General features: G+C 34.8%; 1 protein-coding gene across 2 annotated transcripts; it reads right to left on the bottom strand.

Moving 5' to 3' along the window:
- Positions 1-1,333: 1,333 nt before the first annotated feature.
- LOC149551646 (disease resistance protein RPP2B-like) lies at positions 1,334-21,472 on the bottom strand. 2 transcript variants are annotated; one of them, XM_089787150.1, is made up of 7 exons: positions 21,056-21,472; positions 20,760-20,870; positions 20,304-20,590; positions 3,899-4,059; positions 2,817-3,814; positions 2,130-2,725; positions 1,334-2,026 (listed from the first exon to the last, which is right to left on the bottom strand). In XM_089787150.1, exons 1-6 carry the CDS (start codon positions 21,254-21,256, stop codon positions 2,546-2,548), a joined length of 1,938 nt encoding a protein of 645 aa, XP_089643276.1. In that variant the 5' UTR covers positions 21,257-21,472; the 3' UTR covers positions 1,334-2,026; positions 2,130-2,545. The 2 variants fall into 2 exon arrangements, with proteins under 2 accessions (XP_089643276.1, XP_089643275.1); XM_089787149.1 differs by having other exon boundaries at positions 2,817-4,059.
- Positions 21,473-22,825: the final 1,353 nt, after the last annotated feature.

Here is a 22,825-nt window from a genome sequence, read left to right on the forward strand (position 1 = left end):
GACTTACATCAAATAGAACAAATATTCAATCAACAAATTTATTCTCATTATTATAGGACATTATGGTTGTTGTAAAACTCTCTAGTTACTACACTAAATGCATTAATTTTGAATAACCCGTTAAAAAATCTGGCTTAGATAAAATAAATAATTATACTTGATTTATAGAAGGCAAACAACTCTTAATATGACTATCTCAACATAAGGCTAATGTTAACATTTTATTTAATAGTCTAAAGCATAAACATCTGTTGTTCCTCTAATTGGCTAAAATAATTTTTTTTTAAAGAATAGTGCCTAACCTCAAATTGCCTATTAGCTCTTCTCTTGCAACCCATATGGTTGGAAGTACTAATATATTATATTTTAAAGTGGTTATATAATAAGATTTCCTATTTTTTTATCTTTAACTAAAAATCTATTTTTTTAAGTAAAAATAAATAAACATCATTATTCATAATTTATTGTTTTTAATATAAATTTTTTAAAAAAGAAAGAATGAATGAATTTAGAATAACAAGGCAAGAGAAAATATCATTTGAAAAAGAAAAATAGAAAGTCATTACAAAAGTAAGAATCATAAATTATAATATTTTATAAATAACCATCTCAAAATAATATTTAAAAGTAGTTACAATTATTTTTACTATAATACAATTTAATTAGTTATCAAAAATCTCACATTACAAACTTTTAGAAATAATGAAAAGTCATTTCAAAATAAGTTACATAGTAGTGTTTATTTTAGTTAAAATAAATAGTTTGATTTTTTTGAGAGGAAAATGTGACAAGTCACATATAATATATTAATAATAAATAATGCTCTAGTTCAAAAGCTTATGAAAGAAAGAATCAGTAAGAAAAACCATGTCAAAAGACCAAACGCATTGGGTGAGTTCCACATCAGTTGAAGAGGAAGCATTCAGAGAAAACCCCATTAAGTGAACAACTACCACCGAGATTGAACATCTTCCACCAGGCCTAAACCAAAATCGACCAAATTTAGCAAAAATTTGTAGCCCACCAACATATCTCCATCCAATACTATGTAGGTGAAGGAAGTAAATTAGAATTAAATATTAGGAAGTAAGAATAGATTGAATGAAACATCAAAAAAATAGATATAAACAAATATATTGTACCTTTTTTAGGAGGTGAACATAGTAATATTTAATAAATGTGTGCATGTCTATATTTATAAATAATTTTTAGAATTGGCACTATAAAAAAATGGTTGTATAAGACCAAATGTCTTAACCTATTAAATTGAGATTAATCGTTTATAAAAATATATTTATTTGCTAAAAAATATGTAGATTTTAGAAATATTGAATGAGGTAAAAATAGTTAAATATTAATGATTGATATGTACAAAAGTAACTCAATAATCATACAAAGAGAATACAATAGTAATGAAAAAATAATTACTTCCCTTAATATTATGGGGCAAGGATTCTTTTAATTTAGAAGTGCACCCTATCAAAACCATCCTCCTCATCTTAGTGAGATCTTCAAAACTTGATGGCCATTCTTCTAACTCAAAACAGTAGCTCAAATCCAACACCTCCAAATTTGCAAGTAGGCCAAAGTTCGAAGGTAACTTTTTCAAGCTTGAACAATTTCCCAAATTCAAATAATTTAGGGAATTTAGATGCCCAAAAGTGGAAGGTAATCCAGTTAATGCAGAGCAGCCTTCTAATCTCAACCATCTTAAATTGGTGAGTTGCCCAAATCCTGAAGGCAATTCTTCCAAGTCATCGCAACCACTTAGTATCAACCTTCTTAGATTGCTCAATTGTCCCAATTTGGAAGGAAGTTCTCTCAACTGATGGCAATTCACTAAACATAAATTCTGTAACTTTGTTAGTTTTTCTATTCCATGCGGTAGCCTTTGCATAGTCTTGAAACTATATAGGAATAATGTTACAAGAGAAGAATCTGGAGTGACTCGGGGTGGAATTGTAGAATATTCAGTCTTGTTCTCAGCAGAATCCACGATGTACATGTAACGCAGGCTGGGAGGAAACTAAATATTTGCACAATAAATATGAAAAGGTTATCAGATGCTATTATATAATTCAATGAAAGATATTAAGACGATAGGGGTGTCTAAAGAAGTCAGATATTACCTCATATAACCTCATGCTTTGCGTGAATGGGCCATTGTAGTAAACAAGACGCTCAAGTTTCTTAAACTCCATTGGCAAATCACGAACGTTGCTCGGAATTTCAAGGTACTGTTGGGTGATGCGACGCGCTCCTCTGTCCACAGATGGTTAATTATGCGGTGTTCCATGTTCACTAACAGTCATGGCTTTTGGTGCAACGGCAAATGGGCCCTACAATTGGTATCAAAGCCTGGTTTTGGCTTGGTCATGGGTTCAAATCTCCCCGGTGCCTTCCCGACCCGTGTAAGCACCTGGTATGCGCGTCGAGGGGGAGATTGTTGGGTGATGCGACGCGCTCCCCTGCCCACAGGTGGTTAATTATGCGGTGTTCCATGTTCACTAACAGTCATGGCTTTTGGTGCAACGGCAAATGGGCCCTACAGGTACCTCAGTTGTTCAAACGGTTCCTCGCATTTCTCCCTGAATGCTATTTGCGGTCCTTGGTAACAGAGCACTCTCAAGGACTTGCTCAGACAATTCAGATGATAGCGATTAATTTCGATAGCGGGCTGCTCATGACTTGTGTTGAAATAAATGTCTTTTAATTTTCGAAGTTTCTACACAAAATGAACAATGCATATCATTATGATCATGAATGAAAAATGTATATTCGAAGTATTTAAGACAAACAATGAAGATATGACATACTTCTTCATCTTCTAAGCATTCCAATAAACCCTCGGGGTTAGTGATTCTGTTTCCTTCTATTTCTGACAGCTTCTTCCCTCTTGCTTGAATTATATTATGAATAATCAGCCTGCCATATTCAGATGTCTTCACGAATGTGGCAGCTTCTAGGTCTCTGATTTCCTCATCTCCGACTATGCTGACAACAAGTTCATTGCGCCAACTATTAAAGTGGGTAACGATATCTAAAAAGGCCTCTCGAACAGGTCCTAGAAATTGGTTATATACAGAACCAAAGATACGGTCACTTATGTCTCTCTCTTTGACCTCCTCTCCTACTTTAAGCATCTCTAATACTAAACTCTGTGTCTTAATTCCCCTACTTATAGCCAGTTGTGAACCAGCTAATTCCAATAAAAGTGGAACGCCGCCACACAGCTCAAGGAGATTGCTTATATTAATTTCATCATTATACTCTGAAACTTTGTTTAACAAAATTTGTCTAGCCTCTGCCTCTGGAAGTGGACTCATGGCATGCTGTCGGCGTTGAATAACCGTGCCCACAAGTATATCTGTCTCCTGGAGATTTCGAGTAGTGACAAGTATTCTACTCTTTGGTGGAAGGCAACTGTCCAATTGACGAGGAAGAAGTTGTTCGAGATATGTACTACGGGAAACATTGTCAATGTATAGAAATAGAGGCTGGTTAAGATTCTCTTTGAAAATGGACCACAACCTCTCCTGACCTTCATGGCAGTTTCTCAAGCGTATGTTTTTTCCGAACAATTCATTTAAAATCTGCTCTTGGAGAGATCTTAGATCATTCCAAGTACAATATTCATCTAGATGAATTCTGCAATGTTTATAGGATTGGAGGTTGAGGTTTGCATAAACTGTATCAGCGAGAGTTGTCTTACCAATTCCTCCAAAACCATAGACAACCACAACAATGGGTACTGCATTATGCGAATATAAATCAAGAAGCTGAATAACGCTTTCTTTTGCGCTTTCAATTCCAACTGTTTGTGGAAAAACTCGATCAGAGTTTGTGGCAAAAACTAAATTTAACAGAAAAAAATCATTAAAGTTGAAAAATATCTTACCTGCTGTCTCGTATGCATAGATTTTCTGCCACTCTGAAGCTACCTTTGGCACTCTTTCCACCATCTCAATTATATGGGAGAGTTGGATATCGGTATACAAGCGGTCAATTTTGAATTGAAAAGCTTTTAAACAATCAGCACTGACTTTAGCTGTAAGAAACCTTCAGAGAATAAAAAGTTTAAAGTTTACTTAAATTTCTTGATTGAATAGAACTAAAGCAATTGCGGATAAAAGCGAAGCGACTTCAGCCAGCCTTGTATTTATTAAAAGCAGACACTTTTTCAGCTTGGCTTACACTTATCCAGGTCAGTTCTAACTAAAATCCATATTAATTGTAAAACAACTTTACAACAACTTTTTAAAATATTCCTACACTTCGACTGTTAAAATGATAAATGAAAATTTATATCCGTTTTACCTATATTCTACCGAACCACATCTTAGCCTTTGGAGTCAAACATAATTGAATTTTTGGATTTTTAAATTGCACATGCAACAATTCGAATAAAACTCTTTAAATAATTATGTAAAATTAAATCACCATTGTATCAGGGGTAATCCAGAGTTTGTTCAGAAATTAGGCGGAATTGTATTTAGTAGCAGATATGTTGGATATACTGGTTTAGTTTTGGAGAAGGGGGCATAGATTGAGACTTCCTTTAAAATATATATATTAATGGAGATAGATTAATGTTTACATCAATTATTATAGAGCGTTTTAGTTCTTTTATTTTTAACAATAGACTATGTACCTTTGATTCATAAACCCTTAAAGTCGAGTGTGTAACTTGGTACAACATATAATATTGCATTGTTTTATACAAAAATATTAAATAAATGTTGGGGAGTAATGAATTCACAATAGAGTTTTAAACAAGGGACGCAAGCGTCAAGTTCCTACCTACAGAGTAATGTTAATGAAAATTCAAATTGAGTCAACCTTGTAGTTAGTACAGTTTTCATGTTGCCATGTACAAAAGGTTGGCATACATACTACTTGAATGTCTTAGAATCTAATTTCAACATACAATACAATTTAGGAGTTCACATCTATTAATTAGTTGAGTTTTAAAGTTGTAAAGATTTTCACTTTATAAGTAAGAATATTTATTTATTTTATGACTTGTACTTCATTCTATAATAATAGATTATATTAATCTTGATCACTTGTCCATGTAATTGATGGTTCATAAACAACATGGAAATAGATGCAATCTAAAAGATGTTGAGTATAAAATATGCATTTTGACAATACTGTGAACATAATTTTCATATTATTTGTAAACTCTAGTATATATATAAAATTACTTTGGAAGAACTCAGAACTCAAGTGCATGGAAAGCACCCTGTAAGCAATGAATTTTTTAAGGATTAATACTTTTTTCTTTTGTCACACATGATTAACACCAACATTTCAATTAGAAATTTATTATAAAACATTTATGCTACGTTAAACTTGATTCAATAACATGCTATCATTTGTTGCATCAATCATTGTATGATGCTTAATTAAATGAAACCACCATATCATTGGTACAAGAAAAAAATTCAAAATGTCATTGTAGTACTAGAACTAATGACCTCAAGAACATTCATGAAAAATAAACTTGATATCTAGAATTTATAAACTTAGGTCCTACAAATGAATCTGCTTGCCCCGTAAGTACTAAAATTGATAATCTTCTAAGTTATAAAACAATAATAGTTATTTTCATTTATACTTCATTTATTCTTCATTTTGAAATGTAATTTGTGTATTTTATTTGTTGTTGTATCTACAAATTTTCATGGGGACAAAGGAATCAAAATGCATATTTCCTTCTAGGTGTGCTTGTCAATCTACGCTATGATGTGGAATTTTAAATAGAGATTTATACAACCATTATTTTTGACATGGCCTCAATTATATATAAGTTATCTTGACACAAATTAAACATTGACATTAATTATTGAAGAAGGGAAGGATCTGAGAATCATATGCTTGAAACGAGTTCTTAGTCAACAAAGTGTTGAAATATTAAATGCATATAGTCGTTTGCCCCTAGAGCCAAATGCCCACCTACCACCCTGACCACGTCAAAAACATTAAAGCTCGATATGAGTCTTTTCAAATCTAAAAATGAGAGGGAAAAGGTTTTGCTAGTAAGACAAAAGGGATGATTTGATTCATTCAACAAGAGTGTGGAGTCAGAGAGAAGTTATAGAGAAGAGCAGAGAAGGAAGAAGAAAGAAAGTGATCAGTAGATCCAGTCGTTGCAAAGACAGAAGGAAGTTTGTTTCGTGTCTGCAGTTGCACGTGTTTCTTCTCTAGTCATTCTGTAATTTTATTGTTTGTTGAATTTGTCTTGTGAAGCAGTGATTGCTCTAGACACTATTGTATGCAACCATTAGAGCTACAAGTTTAAAGTTTAAATTTTTTACCCATTTGAAGTTTTAGGGTTATTTTAGGGTTTTCTGGTTGAAGCTGAATGCTACCAAATTTTGTAATAGTTTTAAATCAAGTTGAATAGCAAGCAAGCAAGCATACTTGAATCTATTGTTGTTACTTATTCATTTCATTTGAGAAGTTTATTGTTGTATGCTTCAAGCTTTGGCTCTCTGTTTTTAATGGTGGAAACATTCACACTATAAGTCTTTCACTTGGTCTTGTCTTTTTTGAAGTCTTCTCCCTACAATTATTGCCGAGCTCACTCAGCATCCACCTCTACCGAGCTCCACCTTACAGTGGTGACCAAGCTCACTCAGTATTGCTTACTGTCGAGCTCACTCAGCATCCATTTGTGCCAAGCTGCCCTTTGAGTGTCGAGTTCACTTGGCTCCTTCATGTGCCGAGCTCACTCGGCACCCCCCTGCCACTCGGCTCCTTCACGTGTCGAGCACAAAATTGGCACTCGACAATAGTTATTGCTAAGAAAAAAATTTTAAGTTGTGATTTTATTTTCACATGGTATCAAAGCTTTGAGGCCCCACATCCACAGTGAGTTAGGGCATTTTTCTAGGATATTTGATATGGCAGGAGATGTAGGAAAGATATGGCAGTAGCCACCATTCTTCAATGGAAAAAATTATGATACATGGGCAAAGAAGATGAAACCATAATGGTTGCAAATGATTTATGGGAGTTTGTGATTAATGGGTTCAATGATGTGATAGACCCAACTCAATATGTTTCCCTTACCAATAATCAAAAGACTCAGTTGAAAGAGTCAAGGAGAAAAGATGCAAAGGCATTAAGTTTGATTGAGGTAGCTATGACAGAGACAGTTTTCCCCAAGATTGCAGCAGCAAATTATGCAAAGGAAGCATGGGATATCCTTGAGACGAACTTCAAGGGAAATGACAAGATCAGAGTAGTAAAGCTACAAATGATCAGAAGAGAGTTTGAGAACCTTCAGATGAGGGATAATGAACCTATTGCAGAGTTCAGCTCATGAATCTCCACTTTGATAAACCAACTCAAATCAAATGGAGAAGAATATGATGAGTAGAGAATTGTCGAGAAGATATTGAGGAGTTTACCTTAGAAATATGACAATCTTGTCATGACCATAGAGGAGGCTAAAGACCTCACCACATTGACCATGGATGAGTTGATGGGAACTCTTCAAACTCATGAGCAGTGGATAAACAGGTCAACAACTACTTCCCAAGAGCAGTCTTTCAAGGCTCAAGAGAATTCAAGAGGCAAGGGGAGAGGAAGAAATGGCTCCAATAGAGGCTCAAGAAATAGAGGTCGTCAAAGGAATGGTCAAAGGAAAGTTGGTGTAAAAAGCTCAGGACGAGCAAGCAACCAAGAGGGAGAAAGCACCTCTCAAAACAACTCTAGAGGAGGTAAGAAGATTTACAACTCCAATAAGAGTAATGTTGAATGCTACTATTGTCATAAGTATGGACATTATGCAAGTGAATGCTGGAAGAAATAGGGTGATCGGTCAAAGAAGAATGCAAATGTGGCTGATGTAAACATGGAAAATGTGAATAATCCCACAACCTTCATCATGTGTAACATTGGTGAAGAAGGAAGCCCTAAGGTATGGTACCTAAACAGCGGTTGTAGCAACCACATGAGTGGTAATGAAAGTTTATTCTCTTTCATTGATAAGACTTTTAAGTCTGAAATTAAAATGGGAAATAATGGAACTATTTCCATAGTGGGAAAAGGATCTATTATGGTCTGCACCAAGCAAGGTGAGAAGAAGGAAATACAAAATGTGTATTTTTCCCCCAGTATGAAGCACAACTTAATGAGTGTTGGACTCATTCAAAATGTATACAAGGTGCTGATGGAAAATAACAAGTGTGTTATTCATGAGAAGAATGGGAGTAATAGATTACTTGCAGCAGTCCAAATGACAAAAAACTGGATGTTCCCATTGAGAATTGAGAGATGTTTCTCTTCTCAAGTCAATGATGCACCTCTCAAGCATGTATGTATAGCATTACACCAAACAATCAGCTCTTAGGAGCGTGATTGAAGACCCCTCCAAGCTTTGACATCTCAAGTATGGACATCTTGGCTTTGTTGGTTTAAATTTTTTGACCAAGAAAAGAATGGTAGATGGTTTGCCAAGCATTGTAAATTCATATGACAAGTGTGAGGCTTGCATATTGGGTAAGCAACATAGGCTTCCATTTAATTCTGAAAATTCTAGAAGGGCTAGAGCACCATTAGAATTGGTGCATTCTAATTTGATAGGCCCTATGCAAACTACTTCTATTTGGGGGAGTACTTATTTTATGACATTCATAGATGATTTCAGTCGTAGGACATGGGTGTATTTTTTGAAGAATAAATATGAAGCATTTGATAAATTTGTAGAATTCAAAGCCCTAGCTGAAAAAGAATGTGGACACTATATTAAGGTCCTTAGATCATATAGAGGAGGGGAGTATACCTCTAATATGTTTGTAAATTTTTGCAGGAAAAATGGCATCAAGAAAGAACTTATGGCCAGTTATACTCCGCAACAAAATGGAGTGGCTAAGAGAAAGAACAAAACCATTGTTGAAATGGCAAGAAGCATGATGAAAGCAAAAGGACTTCCAACTGAATATTGGGGAGAAGTTGTAGCAACAGTAGTATATTTGATCAACAGGTGTTGTGTCCTACAAAGTTAGTTTGTGATAAGATACCTCTTGAGGCTTGGTCAAGGGGCAAATGGACGGTTGAGCACTTGAGAGTGTTCAGATGTGTAGCATATGTGCATGTGCCTAAGGAACAAAGGCAAAAGTTAGATGACAAAGGTATGAAGTGCATCTTCACAGGGTACAGCTCAAAATCAAAGGCCTATAGGCTATATGATCCAATTGACAAGAAGATCATCATTTCAAGAGATGTGGAGTTTCTTGAAAATCAATCATGGGATGGCTTGGTAGATGAATCCTCAAGCACTTCAAGTAAAGTACCTACCATTGAAGAGGAAGAAGATGACATTGGTGATCAGCAAGAAGATGGAGTAGCAAACATAGATTGTAGACAAAGGCAAAAAAGCAAGCAGCCCTTAACATGCCGAGAAACAACTCCAAGCACTTCAAGACAACCTCAAGCTAGTATGCAAAACAATAGCAGCAGCAATACTAAAAATTCAAATCCCACTCTCGCCTCCCTATTGCCAAGAAAGACCAAGAGTCTAAGGGAGATATACCAAGATGAAAGGTATGAAGAAGATTATGATGAGAGTGTAAATTTTGCATTATTTTCTCATAGTGATCCAATTTATTTTTAGGAAGCTGTGAAAGAGGAGAAATGGTGTAATGCCATGGATGAGGAAATAGATGCCATTGAAAGGAATGAAACATGGGAGTTAAATACTTTGCCTCCCGAGAAACAAGTAATTGGAGTGAAATGGGTTTATAAGACCAAGTGCAATGTTGAAGGAAAAATAGATAGGCATAAGGCACGTTTAGTGGTCAAGGGGTACAAACAGCAATATGGTAGAGATTATGATGAGACATATGCCCCAATTGCAAGAATGGAAATCATGCATGCTATCATAGCAATTGCAGCCCAGCACAAATGGAAGGTATATCAAATGGATGTGAAGTCCACCTTCCTAAATGGTGTATTGAAGGAAGAAGTATATGTGGAGCAGCCACCTGATTATGAAGTTGTAGGTGAAGAACACAAGGTGTATAGATTGAAGAGAGCTCTTTATGGGCTTAAGCAAGCTCCATAGGCATGGTACAACAGGATTAACTCATATTTGATGAGCAATGGCTTTAGCAAAAGCAATGGTGAGCCCACACTTTACATCAAGGTAGCAAATGGTAATGTGTTGATTGTTGTCTTATATGTAGATGATTTAATCTTCACTGGAAATGATAATTTCCTAATTGGTGAGTTCAAAGAGGCTACGAAGAATGAATTTGAAATGAATTTGAAATGACAGACCTAGGTCACTTGAAGTATTTTCTAGGCATAGAAGTAAAACAAATGCATGATGGCATCTTTATCTCTCAAGAAAAATATGCAAGGAAAATCTTGGAGAGATTCAAAATGAAAAATAGTAAGGTAGCCCAAACACCAATAGCAGTAGGTCTGAAGCTAAGCAAGGTAGATTGTAGCAAAAGTGTGAATCCAACACTATACAAGAGCATGGTTGGAAGTTTGATGTATTTGACTGCAACTCGGCTAGATATAATACATGTAGTAAGTTTGATTTCCAGATTTATGGAAACACCAAAGGATTCCCATTAGCAAGTGGGAAAGAGGACCCTAAGGTATGTGAATGGTACCAAGGGATTTGGGATTTTGTATATTGCAGCAAATGAATTCAAGTTGGTTGGTTACATGGATAGTGATTATGCTGGAAGTTTAGATGATAAGAAGAGCACTTTCGAATACATGTTTCATATGGGATCAGGTGCAATTTCATGGGCATCCAAGAAGAAACTTATTGTTGCTCAATCTATAGCAGCGGTTGAATACATAGCAGCATGTCAAGCTATTTGGTTAAGTAGGATCTTCACAAATTTGAATGAAAGGCAAGAGGATGGAATCACAATTTATTGTGACAACATATCATCAATTGCATTATCCAAGAATCTAGTCTTCCACGGGAGAAGCAAGTATATTGAGATCAAATATCATTTCATCAGAGAGTTGGTGGAGAATGGAGATATCAAAATAGAATTTTACAAGTTTGAGCAGCAACTAGCAGATATTTTGACAAAGCCATTGGGCATTGGAAGCTTTGTACACCTAAGAGAGTATCTTGGTGTAGTTGATATGGATCAGCAATGATCCTTGTTTGGTTGGCTTGGGACAAAGGGGGAATGTTGAAATATTAAATGCATATAGTCATTTTCCCCTAGAGCCAAATGCCCACCTACCACCCTGACCGCGTCAGAAACATTAAAGCTCGGTAGGTGAGCTTTTTCAAATCTGAAAATGAGAGGGAAAATGTTTTGCTAGTAAGACAAAAGGGATGATCTGATTCATTCGACAAGAGTGTGGAGTCAAAGAGAAGTTGTAGAGAAGAGCAGAGAAGGAAGAAGAAAGAAGGTGATCAGTAGATCTAGTCATTGCAGAGACAGAAGGAAGTTTGTTTCGTGCCTGCAGTTGCACATGTTTCTTCTCTAGTCATTCTGTAAGTTTATTGTTTGTTGAATTCATCCTGTGAAGCAGTGATAGCTCCAGGCACTATTGTATGCAGCCATTAGAGCTGCAAAATTAAGGTTTAAAGTTTTTACCCATTTGAAGTTTTAGGGTTATTTTAGGGTTTTCTAGTTGAAGTAATATGCTCCCAGATTTTGTAATAGTTTTAAATCAAGTTGAATAGCAAGCAAGCAAGCATACTTGAATCTATTGTTGTTCCTTATTCATTGCATTTGAGAAGTTTATTATTGTATGCTTCAAGCTTTGGCTCTCTAGTTTTAATGGTGGAAACATTCACGCTATAAGTCTATCACTTGGTCTTGTCTTTTTTGAAGTCTTCTCTCTGCAGTTATTGCCGAGCTCACTCGACATCCACCTCTACCAAGCTCCACCCTACAGTGGTGACCAAGATCACTCGGTATTGCTTATTGCCGAGCTCACTCGGCATCCATTTGTGCCAAGTTGCCCTTTGAGTGTCGAGTTCACTTGGCTCCTTCATGTGCCGAGCTCACTTGGCACCCTCCTGCCACTCGGCTCCTTCACGTGCCAAGCACAAAACTGGCACTCGGCAATAACTATTGCCGAGAAAAAATTTTTAAGTTGTGATTTTATTTTCACACAAAGAGCATTGCTCAAAATACTTAATTACAATACCATTAGCTTCATCTAGGTGCACAGGTTTTTGGATTGATATCTACATACTATATTGGACTTCATGTCTAGAAAAACACTTAATACCTTTCTTTCTTAATTAGGATTTGTGACACCACCTCTTCTCTTTTCACTTCGAGTAACTGTAGTCTTCATTGTCATTCTCATCTATAATAGAAAACATTATGCATCATCTTAGATTGTTCTTGAATACCCCACTGATCTTATATGAACGTCCACAACACCTTCATGAGTCCCCATGTCATTCAACCTGTGAAACAAAGAAGATACGAATCCAAATCCATTTTGAATGAAATGATAACCCGAGACATCTTATCATGGAGACTTTGAGATGGGCTTTACCCATATAGCTTTTTTTCTCAATTTTTAAATTTCCTTCTATATGTGCTTATTTGCAAATTAGGTACTTGACTAGTGTCCACCTAGTGCTTCTTCAATTGAAAGCGATATCCATTCAAAGGGACTTGCTCCTTAGTCTCTTTCTGACAAGCTCTTGTCTTCCTCATAAGAGTATCCTTCAAAGGAGTGTTGTTAAGATTATAAATTGATATGCTTATAACATTTCTTTTGTAGTGCTTAACGGAGTTCTCTCCCTAGCTAGCTATACTTTACTCTTCAAGCTATGGTCAACATAGTTGTGGAAAAAATACTTCTCCATATGGTAAATATCATAATATCTTGCGTGTCCCTAAGATCTCCAAATCAAATATTTATTGATCGATCCATAGAAAAAAAAACCTATCAAATGCATGCTCCCTATTATCCTATGTATGAAAAATTTGTTGGCTACCATATTCATTCTTGTCTTGACATCCTCAGCTTCATGCATCTGGTTAGAGGTATGTACTAATTTGAGATTTGTGAATAAGAGGTACATACTATGTTATACAAAGCATTGATGCACAGAAAAAGACAAATGCAAGAATTTTTGCCTAGTCAGGCACAATGTATTGGCCTGAATTAGAGTGGGCCAAATTATAGAGAAGGATCTTCTAGAGGGGTTCCACAACATTCATGGAATATGGGGGAGAACATTCGATGTTGATTTAGGGTATGCCAAATTTGGCAGTGATTTCAACCATCCAGGCCAAGAAAAAGTCAGTTATAATGCAAAGAGGAGGGGGTGATTTATCTAGGACATTATTTATGAGCATTCGTTGGAGAAATAGGTGTTAATATTAATCTTCAAGTTTCTTACACTCTAAATATTAGATTAGGTTTTCTTTTGTATTAGTTTATTTGTTATAGTTTGTTTTTAGTTTCGGCAATTTTGTATAACAGTTTGTAACTATTATTGTTGTCTCTTTTATAAATTTGTTGTATTGTTCTGATTGAGGAGAACATCAAATAATAAATGGTTTCCACTTTCTACATATTTTCATCTTGTTTTTCAATCTGAGCCAACAGTGGTATCAGAGCATTGGAATTAATCTATGCACAAAGCTTTTGAAGACTAGAGTGTTTTTGAAGAAGCAAAATAAAAGAAAGCAGATTCAAGTGCAATTGATTTAATTTTGATAAAGTTTTTACAACTTGATTACATTGCTAAATTTTGGCAAGAAAATTTCAACAATCATTTACAATCTGTGCAAATTGTGTTTCTTTCTGTATTCACAATGCAATCTATTGTTTCATTAATTGGGGAAACATTATCTGGAAAAGATAATTGGATGGAATGGCATAGAAAGGTGGAAAATAAACTCATATTTAATGATTTATGGTTCAAAATATGTGATGGAAATACTCAACCTATAGAGCCAACTGATGCTAAAGAAAAAGAAATATGGATATATAAAAATTCAAAAGCTTTAGCTTTGATAAGGGCTTCTGTTAATGGAGAAGCGTATCAACATATACAAGGATGCACACTTGTCTGGGATACCCTTGATAAATTGAAAAATTTATTTGATTCTCATTTAGAGTTAGAGTTTATTCAATTGCAGTTAAAACTATTCAATCTTGAATTGAAAAATGGTGATGTTATGAGTCTAGCTTCAGAAATTAGAGCTATAAAACAAGATGTTGATGCTACATGTGGGAAAGTTGATATTTATCTCACATCTTTTATCAAAGCACTTCTTCCAACACATTCCACATATCTAGAGTCTCTTTAGGCAAGCAATCAATTAAAAACCATTACTTTTGATCTATTAGTTGAAAAGTTAGCAGAGCGTGACAAAGCATTTGGAAGGAAAATAGATAATCCAAATGAAAATGTTTGTCTTGCTTATCAAGAAAATCCTAAAAATAAAATAGCTTCAAGAGGTGATCATAATGATAGAGGAAAAGGTAGAATTCAATGGAAGAAAATTGATAATCAGAATGATAGACAATTTTTATATTGTAAAAGATGTGGTAAAAAAGGTAGTCATGAAGCACATGAATGCAAACTCTCTTGGAAAAAGATAGAAAGTTTTAAAGGAAACTCTTTTAAGCAAAAAGATAAAACCAAAGTTTATAATAATGATAAATCTTTAGATGATAAAATTTTAGGTACAGCTCAATTTGCTTGTGATAGTGATGGTGATCAATATGTCCTTACTGTTTTAGAATGTGCATCTACTTCCTCATGGTATGATACTTGGATTTTAGATACTGGAGCCACACAACACATGACATTTAGACATGATTACTTTCAGGAATTTAATAAAAGTGATTGTGGTCCAATTTACTTAGCTGATAAATCAAGTCTCAAACCTATTGGAAAAGGAACTATTCGATTTTAGTTGCCTAATCTTCCAGATTTTGTGCTTCATGATGTTTTATATATGCTAGGACTAATTTTTTTTTAGATTTCTAGGAAATTGCACCAGACCCAAGGTGCATTAAAAAACTAGTAGTAGATTTACCATCTGTTGAGTCACCTACATAATCTTAATCTGAATATCCAATCAAAGAAAACTCTTTTGTTCTAGAGTATTTCAGCCCATAATGTTGTGTGCCTTTCAAATACCGAATAATTCTTTTAGCAGCTAACCAATGAGCTTGGCAGGGTTGTTGCATAAACCTTGAAAGAACTCCAACAAAAAAAGCAATATCTAGATGAGTGGTTGTGGCATAGATCAAACTACCAACAAGTTTCCTATACAAAGTTGCATCAACCAATACTGAGGAGTCATCTAATGTGAGTTTGATATTTTGCTCCATGGGAGTACTAAGTGGTTTGCAATCAGCCATGCCAAACTTTTGCAAAAGATCATCGATGTATTTTTTTTGGGTAATAAAAATAGAATAAGGTTTTTGAATCATCTCAATACCTAAATAGTAATGAAGATGACCTAAATCAGTCATATCAAAATGTTGTGTTTCACATCTTGAATAGTATTTTCATCACTACCGATGATAAATAAGTCATCCACATAAACAACAAGATAGATAAAAATGTTATCAGCCTTTTTAACAAAAAGTGTTGCATCATCAAACTCAAAATGCTAGAAATCCAACTTCAACAGATGCTCAGTAAGTTTTTCATACCAAGCCCGAGGAGCTTGTTTCAAACCATATAAAGATTTGTTGAGCTTGCATACCCGATGTTCTTTCCCATTGCTGACATACCTTTTAGGTTGAGTCATATAGACGATTTCTTTGAGATCACCATTTAAGAATGTAGTTTTGATGTCCATTTGGTGAATTTTCCACCCATTTTGAGCTGCAAGACTTAACAAAGCATGGATGGTGGTCCATTTTTCTGTAGGTGCAAATGTTTCAACAAAATCTATTCCCTCTTTTTGAGAATATCCTTTTGCAACAAGTCAAGCTATATGTTTTTCAAGGGTGCCATCTGCTTTATATTTATTTCTAAAAATCCACTTGCAACCAATAGGTTTACAACCAAGTGGTGGATCAATCAACTCCCATGTGCCATTCTTTATTAAGGCATCATATTCATCCTGCATAGCCTACCTCCAAACTTCACTCTCTTTAGCTTCAATATAGGAAGTTGGTTCAAAGTCACTAGCAAGATTGAGTTCATCAATAGGCTCTATATTATCTACAACATTGGATTGAGCTACTAGCCTCGCTTTGTAAGAACTTCTTGTACCTTTTTTTCCTATTTCATCAGGTCTTAAGTCTTTTAGAGTTTGTTGGAGTGATTTTTCCCACTTATAAGAAGATTTTGATTGCACAAAAGAAGCTGTAGTGTTCAGATATTTCAGGCTCATTGGTTGATGGAGTTTCTTCTTGTTCATTCATAGATGGATCAGCTTGATTTTGAGGTACATATGCAACATTTGAATCCATTAAAGGTGAGGCTAAATAAGTTGGGTCCCCCCAGAATTTATAATCTCACAGGAAGTTTCTTTCCAAGGAGAAGATTTTGATAGTTCTTCTAGATGTTGACATTCAATATCTTCAACATTTTTAGAAGTTTCACAAAATGCTACATCACATGTAATGATGAGTTTTTTATTAGCTTCATCATACAACCTATAGGCTTTAGAGGATTCAGAATATCCAAGAAATATGCATTTAAAACTATGATGTTGCAACTTATTTCTTTTGTCTTTAGGAATTAAAGCATAGCAAGTGGACCCAAAAATTCTAAGATGTTTAATAGAAGGAGGATATCCGAACCAAACCTCATATGGAATTGCCTAGTGAAGTGCTGATGATGGAGACCTATTACGAAGATAAACTGCAATTCTTGCTGCTTCAGCCCAAAAATACAACTTGATTTCTTTAAAGTATAACATTGCTCTAACCATATTCATGATGTTTTATATATTCCTCAGTTACAACGCAATTTACTATCTCTTGTATTGATTTGCCAACAAGGTTACTCTATTCTATTAAAAGATGCTCAGACTGTTGGCCCAGACTAAAAAAACAAGATGAAAATATGTAGAAAGTGGAAACCATTTATTATTTGATGTTCTCCTCAATCAGAACAATACAAAAAATTTATAAAAGAGACAGCAATAACAGTTACAAACTGTTATACAAAATTGTCGGAACTAAAAACAAACTATAACAAATAAATTAATACAAAAGAAAACCTAATCTAATATTTAGAGTGTAAGAAACCTGAAGATTAATATTAACAATAGAATTGTTTTGCACTCGAAACCATCGCCAAAAAACCTCACACTGCCCAAGTTCTCATTTTTCATTCTTCTCCAACATGAAGAAACAAAGTTATTTTGCTAGTGCGACTCTACAAATACGCATTCCCATCTTTGAAAAACTAAAAGCAACCCATACCATACAATGGCAACCATTTTTATTAGTGTAAGAGCAGGACGTTCGCATATCCTCACCACTCCTTATGCCAAGCAGCAATAAGTCGTAATCAAATCTGACAGACTTCCAGAAGATGCAGACATGACATTAATAAAAAAGTCTGAATGAAATTAAGTATAAAGTAATAATAAAATGTTAGCCAGACGATATCCAAGAAAGTCTTTATTGGAGTTAACAAATATCAAATTTTTCTATTTAAAAAATAGTGGGGGAATAAAAAAAGTAAATAATCCTGAATGTGGTAGGACAGATAGCAATTTTTTTGTTGGACAAACTCTGCATGCATGCTAGGTGCAAACATCCAAAAATAACTATTCTCATGGGAGAGCGTGCAGTAGTGTAGTTGGGGAAATTAGCCTATGTGTCATCTCAATGTGATGAGCAAAATCCAATTAGAAAAGAAAAATTTCTATAATGTCCTTCCTAGCTACCTCTGGTTCAAAAAATTTATCCACGAGTCGGGCTGGCTTAAAGAAGTAGAGGAGTTACGTCATCCCTCTCTGGTTCACATTGAAAAATATGCTATAGATTAAATAGAAGTAGTTTCAGTCGAGGGATTTATGTTATTTGGCATGCATTCTATCAATTTGGCCTTAATATTGCCTTTTAAGCTAAGCCTTAATTTTGATTCTGACAAAAATTTATACAAGCCTCTCTGGTTTATACCTCATAAATTCCCTCGGGGTGAGAATAGCGTGGTTCTTTTGCTGAAAGGTGCCAAAGGGGCTCAATGTTTGGCAGTCCACTATATTTAGGCCCAGGCTAAGAGCTCTATCCTTGAAGATTTTTTTGGTGCGAATAATTCGGCCAAGGCAGAAATCCTTTTTAGCTAGATGGAAGAGTACATTATTCTAATGCACATTATATTTTAACCTTATTTGTGCTACTTGCTGGTAGAGATTAGAACTTTGTGGCTCATTATTTATTTCTGGCCTTTTTTTGTTTGTTTGGGTTAAGATCCTATCAAACCTATTCTCTTTGCGATTTCCTTTATCTCGGGTCTTTCCTTTCAAAGGGAACTTGTGTCAATTTCTAGAGCTATTATTTTGCATATGATATGAATGGCATCATCACACCAAGGAGGAAATAAGAAAGGTGGGCAAATGAGAGTGCAAAAATGAGTCGGTGGAAAATTAATCGTTGGTGCTTGAATTGGCATGGTATGCCTATAATATGAACTAGGCGCATTGTTTCCTTTGACGAAAAAGACGGGAACAAAGCTTGATCCTAGCATTAGAAAAAATACCTGAAAGAATCATTATTATTCAAAAAACTTACCTCATATAATAGGCCTACTAATATACATAACCAAAGAAACTTAAGAAAAACCTTACAACTTTTAACTCATGGTTTGTGCACTCTCCTTCAAAGTAGGAGCTTGGAATCATAAAATTACTTGCAATTGTGATGATCTACAGTAACGAAGACATCGCAGTGGATATATGGCGGTGAACTAAGAATTGGTAAAAGGAAAAGTAGCGAACAATCCAGATGAAAGGAAAGGACGAGCTGGTTGTCACATTTAATGCAAAAGGATATAGGTGCCATAGATTTTTTATTTCTTTCTAATTTTTTCCAAAAAAAAAAGTATTTTTCTCCTCACCTTTATTCTTAAGAACCCATAAAAGCTTAGATTAATAGCATTTTTCAAATTTAAAAAAATATAATAACATAACAAACTACAGAAAAACTTTTAAAGATATTCGTTTTAAAAAATTACTTTTGAGCACTGAATGCCATTAGTTTTTAAAAAAAAAAATTTGAGCACTGAATGCCATTAGTTTTAAAAAATTAATTTTGAGCACTGACCGATTCCAAAAGTATTCATGCCGAAGGCAGGAACTAATAATTTAGAAGGCAACAAATAATTTAGAGGACAAGTACGGCTTTGTTTGTGAATGCAAAATGAACTTTGCATGATAATCAAGTTAAAAGAAGAAATAAGACAAAATAGAAGGAATCTGAAATAATAGAATTTGATTAGTAGGAATTATAGTGAGTATTGGAGCAATGCAAGTGAAATTTTGTAATAAAAACCAAATAAAAAGGACTTACAGTTGTGAGAAGAAAAATATGGTCAACATAAATTTTCATCTTGTAAGGAAAAGTTGATTCATAAAATGAAAGTTATCAAATCTAAAATTGAAAAACCATTTGAACAAAGAGAAGATGGAAGAATGGGATGGAAAATGTTAACTTACTATAAAGAAAGTACACAAGTATTAGGGAAAGAGATCCAGCACCTAGATGTCTTAAACCGTAAGTTGAATTATGCATATTTTTTCAATGTACCTCTATAGGTGACTCAAGAGTATAAAGCTAAGGTTTCAGCATAGGCATTTACGATCTATTTGTAGAGGCCATAGAGTGCAAAGTGGTTGAAAATTGCCAGTTCACCCCCCAATAGCTGCTTACAAAACAATAGTACTTTTGGCACAAATGGACCAATCAACAACCAAGAAAGTTAAAAAATGATCAATTATTAGTACATGTGTTATCAGATATTAGTTTGTGTGTTATCAAGTAATTGAAACTTTTTAAAAGAAGTGACTGGAGATATCTATCACGAAACCCTCACGGCAGCTATAGATCTCTTTCCGTAATAATTAGAATTTAAATAGAAAAAAAAATAAGACTGCGATGAAGAAAAATGCATCCTATCATTAAAGACGACTCAAGATATTACAATTGTGGCAGTGGTCCATATTAGAGATGGAGATACAATAGAGATGGAAAATTTTAGAGGCCTCATATTTGATGAAGTCGTATTATTCATTTTAGATTATCAACTACAAGAACATCCTGAAAATCCTACAATAATGAAAAGGGTGAGGAAAAAAACGGTTTTTCACTGAAGATGAAAGGAAAATGGTTGATGGAATGTTTGAACTGACCTGAAAATATTGGCCCTTTTAAGTTGGGAAGCGCAAATGGTGGTTCCTGCAACAATGCACTGGACTCCCTCATTTACTTTCTGCTTCTCTTCTCGTATTTCCTCGTTCAACGGCAGAATTTGCTTGCCAAGAATAAGCATACTTCTCGAAATTTGAAGGCACTCACTCCTCTTATCAGACATCTCACTAAATCTCCCCAATACATACCCTAACATAGAAAGTGCTATTCCTACCGAAGGAATTTTCTTAGCACCTTCGATCGCTTCTATATAAACTCTTTCTATCTTCTATAATTTTCCTGAACGGAAATTATCCAATAAAATGTTAGGCATAACAATCAACATCCATTTAATATAGTTTGTCTTAAACTTTTGGGGTTACAACCTTCCAGTAATTTACAACTGCCTAGAAGTAAATGATAGAGGAATGTTATTTATAGTTCTAAAATGGTTTTACCATTACAAAACGCTTGCCAATGCGGTTATCTAGAATCTCCAGGATTCTTTGGCCATCCTCGATATAAGAAGCTCCCGCCGAATTAGATCCTCCACCACTCTCCTCTCCCAACTGTATTGGACAACAGTACATTTAGACTCACTAAAACCTAACAAGAATAGATTAGGGAAGAAATTCGTAGATGACTAAGATTGTTGTTACCTGGGCATAACATATTCCAAACTGTAGAGTTACAGAAATCCTTATCATACAAGCTGATTAATTTCTTACAATATAGAACACGTTAGATAACTTACTGCGATCTTCAGGACCTCTTCTCGAACCTGAATCAGACTGTGAATCTGGCTCTCGTCATTGAACTTGTGAAGAAAAATATTAAAATCAGAAATAGCAGCATTGGCAGGTTCAGGAATGGTTATTTGTTGAAGAGGTTGTGGAGCTGAAGAGGATCTAGTGCCGCAGCAAGAGCAGCATAAAGAAGAGATATATTCGGCCATCCTATATTAGGGAAGAAATAAATCAGATGAGAATGAAAATCCAAGTGTTGTTTTCTTCATTAGAGAAGATTAATCATGAGGGTTTTTATCTTTGTCATTCCTCTCTTTCAGATCTATAAGAGGCAATGTCCAGAGAGATGAGATGGAAAGCCTCGCAAGTTGTTGCAAGCGCAATGCATACTCTATTGGTAGCTGGTTCTCACTCAACGGAGAAGAAAGGACGACAAATGCCAGCTTTATGTCAAGTTAATAGTCAATCAATGTATACTTGGAGATAGAAGGCAGAAAGTGGGGTCCATCCTGTGTATTCAATTTCTATGTAGTACCATTCATCTCTCTACTATTCATGATCCTGTGTAAGAACGTGGTGTTCCTACACGAACTTTTTTTGTATTGAGTTACCAATGGATTACTTGTATCACTGCACTTCTATCGGTACTTTTCATTTCGTACTCTTCCCCTGCCCTTAGCTGGACAAAACAGGAGTAAAAACTTTGGATGCGAGAAAAAGAGTTTGAATTGAGGAATCCGCATTGAAAATTAGTGGAGGGCAGAGAGGGCCCGCCTGTTTCACCAATGGATCATTTTTATGAACTCGAGCGGGATAAACAGAAAACTCCAAATCAAGGACGTTTCACATGGCAGTCGATTTCAGCTGTCAAAGGCAAATTGCTTTCCACCATTGAAATTGTGGAATAGCGTGGGAAAAAGATGGCAAAAGTGAGAAAAAAAATATCTATTTATTTTTTCATTATAGTGACCCCCTTGCTCTCAAATGAAAATATGTCTCCAAGTCCATATGTACACATAATAAACTCAAAAAATAACTAGGGCTTGCAAGGGTTAATTTGATAGTCTTGTATACTTTTGATGATATTTTTAAAACTATTCATAAACTCTAAGTGTCTACTTGGCTAGGCTCATCTTTATATGACGCAGTGCAAGGATAACTTTAAGGAACCCCCCCTCCCAAAATTTATAAAATTGTGGCGAATCACATGTCATTTGGGTGAAAAAAAAATTAATAGTGTTGGCGAATTTTGCGTCAATGGATGGATATTTGGTGGCAATTTTTTTAATCAATTTTTATAAAATAATGACGATTATAATTTTTGTTTTTAATAAAATTATTAATATTGATGGCGAATTATGTTTTGAAATATGGATATTGGTTGGCGAATATTTTAATAACCTATACCTTTTTTATAAAAAGGTGGCGAAATTATTTTCCAAATAATTGAATTAATTTATTTGTTATGGCGAATGGTTTTTAGAAAGTTATAGTTGGTATGGCTATTTTCAAAAGATGGGAAATAAGTAGCCTAATCGAACATACCAACTTACATAAATTATTGGCAACTGGCAAGTGATGGTTTAAAAATGTGGTTGTTTGACCGTACATTATGGAAGCATAATCTTTGCCACTACCACTGTAATTATGTTAAATGTATTATTTGAGAACTCAGACCGTCTGATGATCCAAGATCAATGGCTAAGGTTTAATTTCAGCCAACATTTCTTGAAGGAAGAAGAATTGTCGAGGTAGTCATCGGAATGTTGACACGTATC

Source organism: Cupressus sempervirens, chromosome 6 (assembly GCF_028749045.1).
Source record: "Cupressus sempervirens isolate cs-2001-9-10 chromosome 6, ASM2874904v1, whole genome shotgun sequence".
Classification (NCBI taxonomy): Eukaryota; Viridiplantae; Streptophyta; class Pinopsida; order Cupressales; family Cupressaceae; genus Cupressus; species Cupressus sempervirens.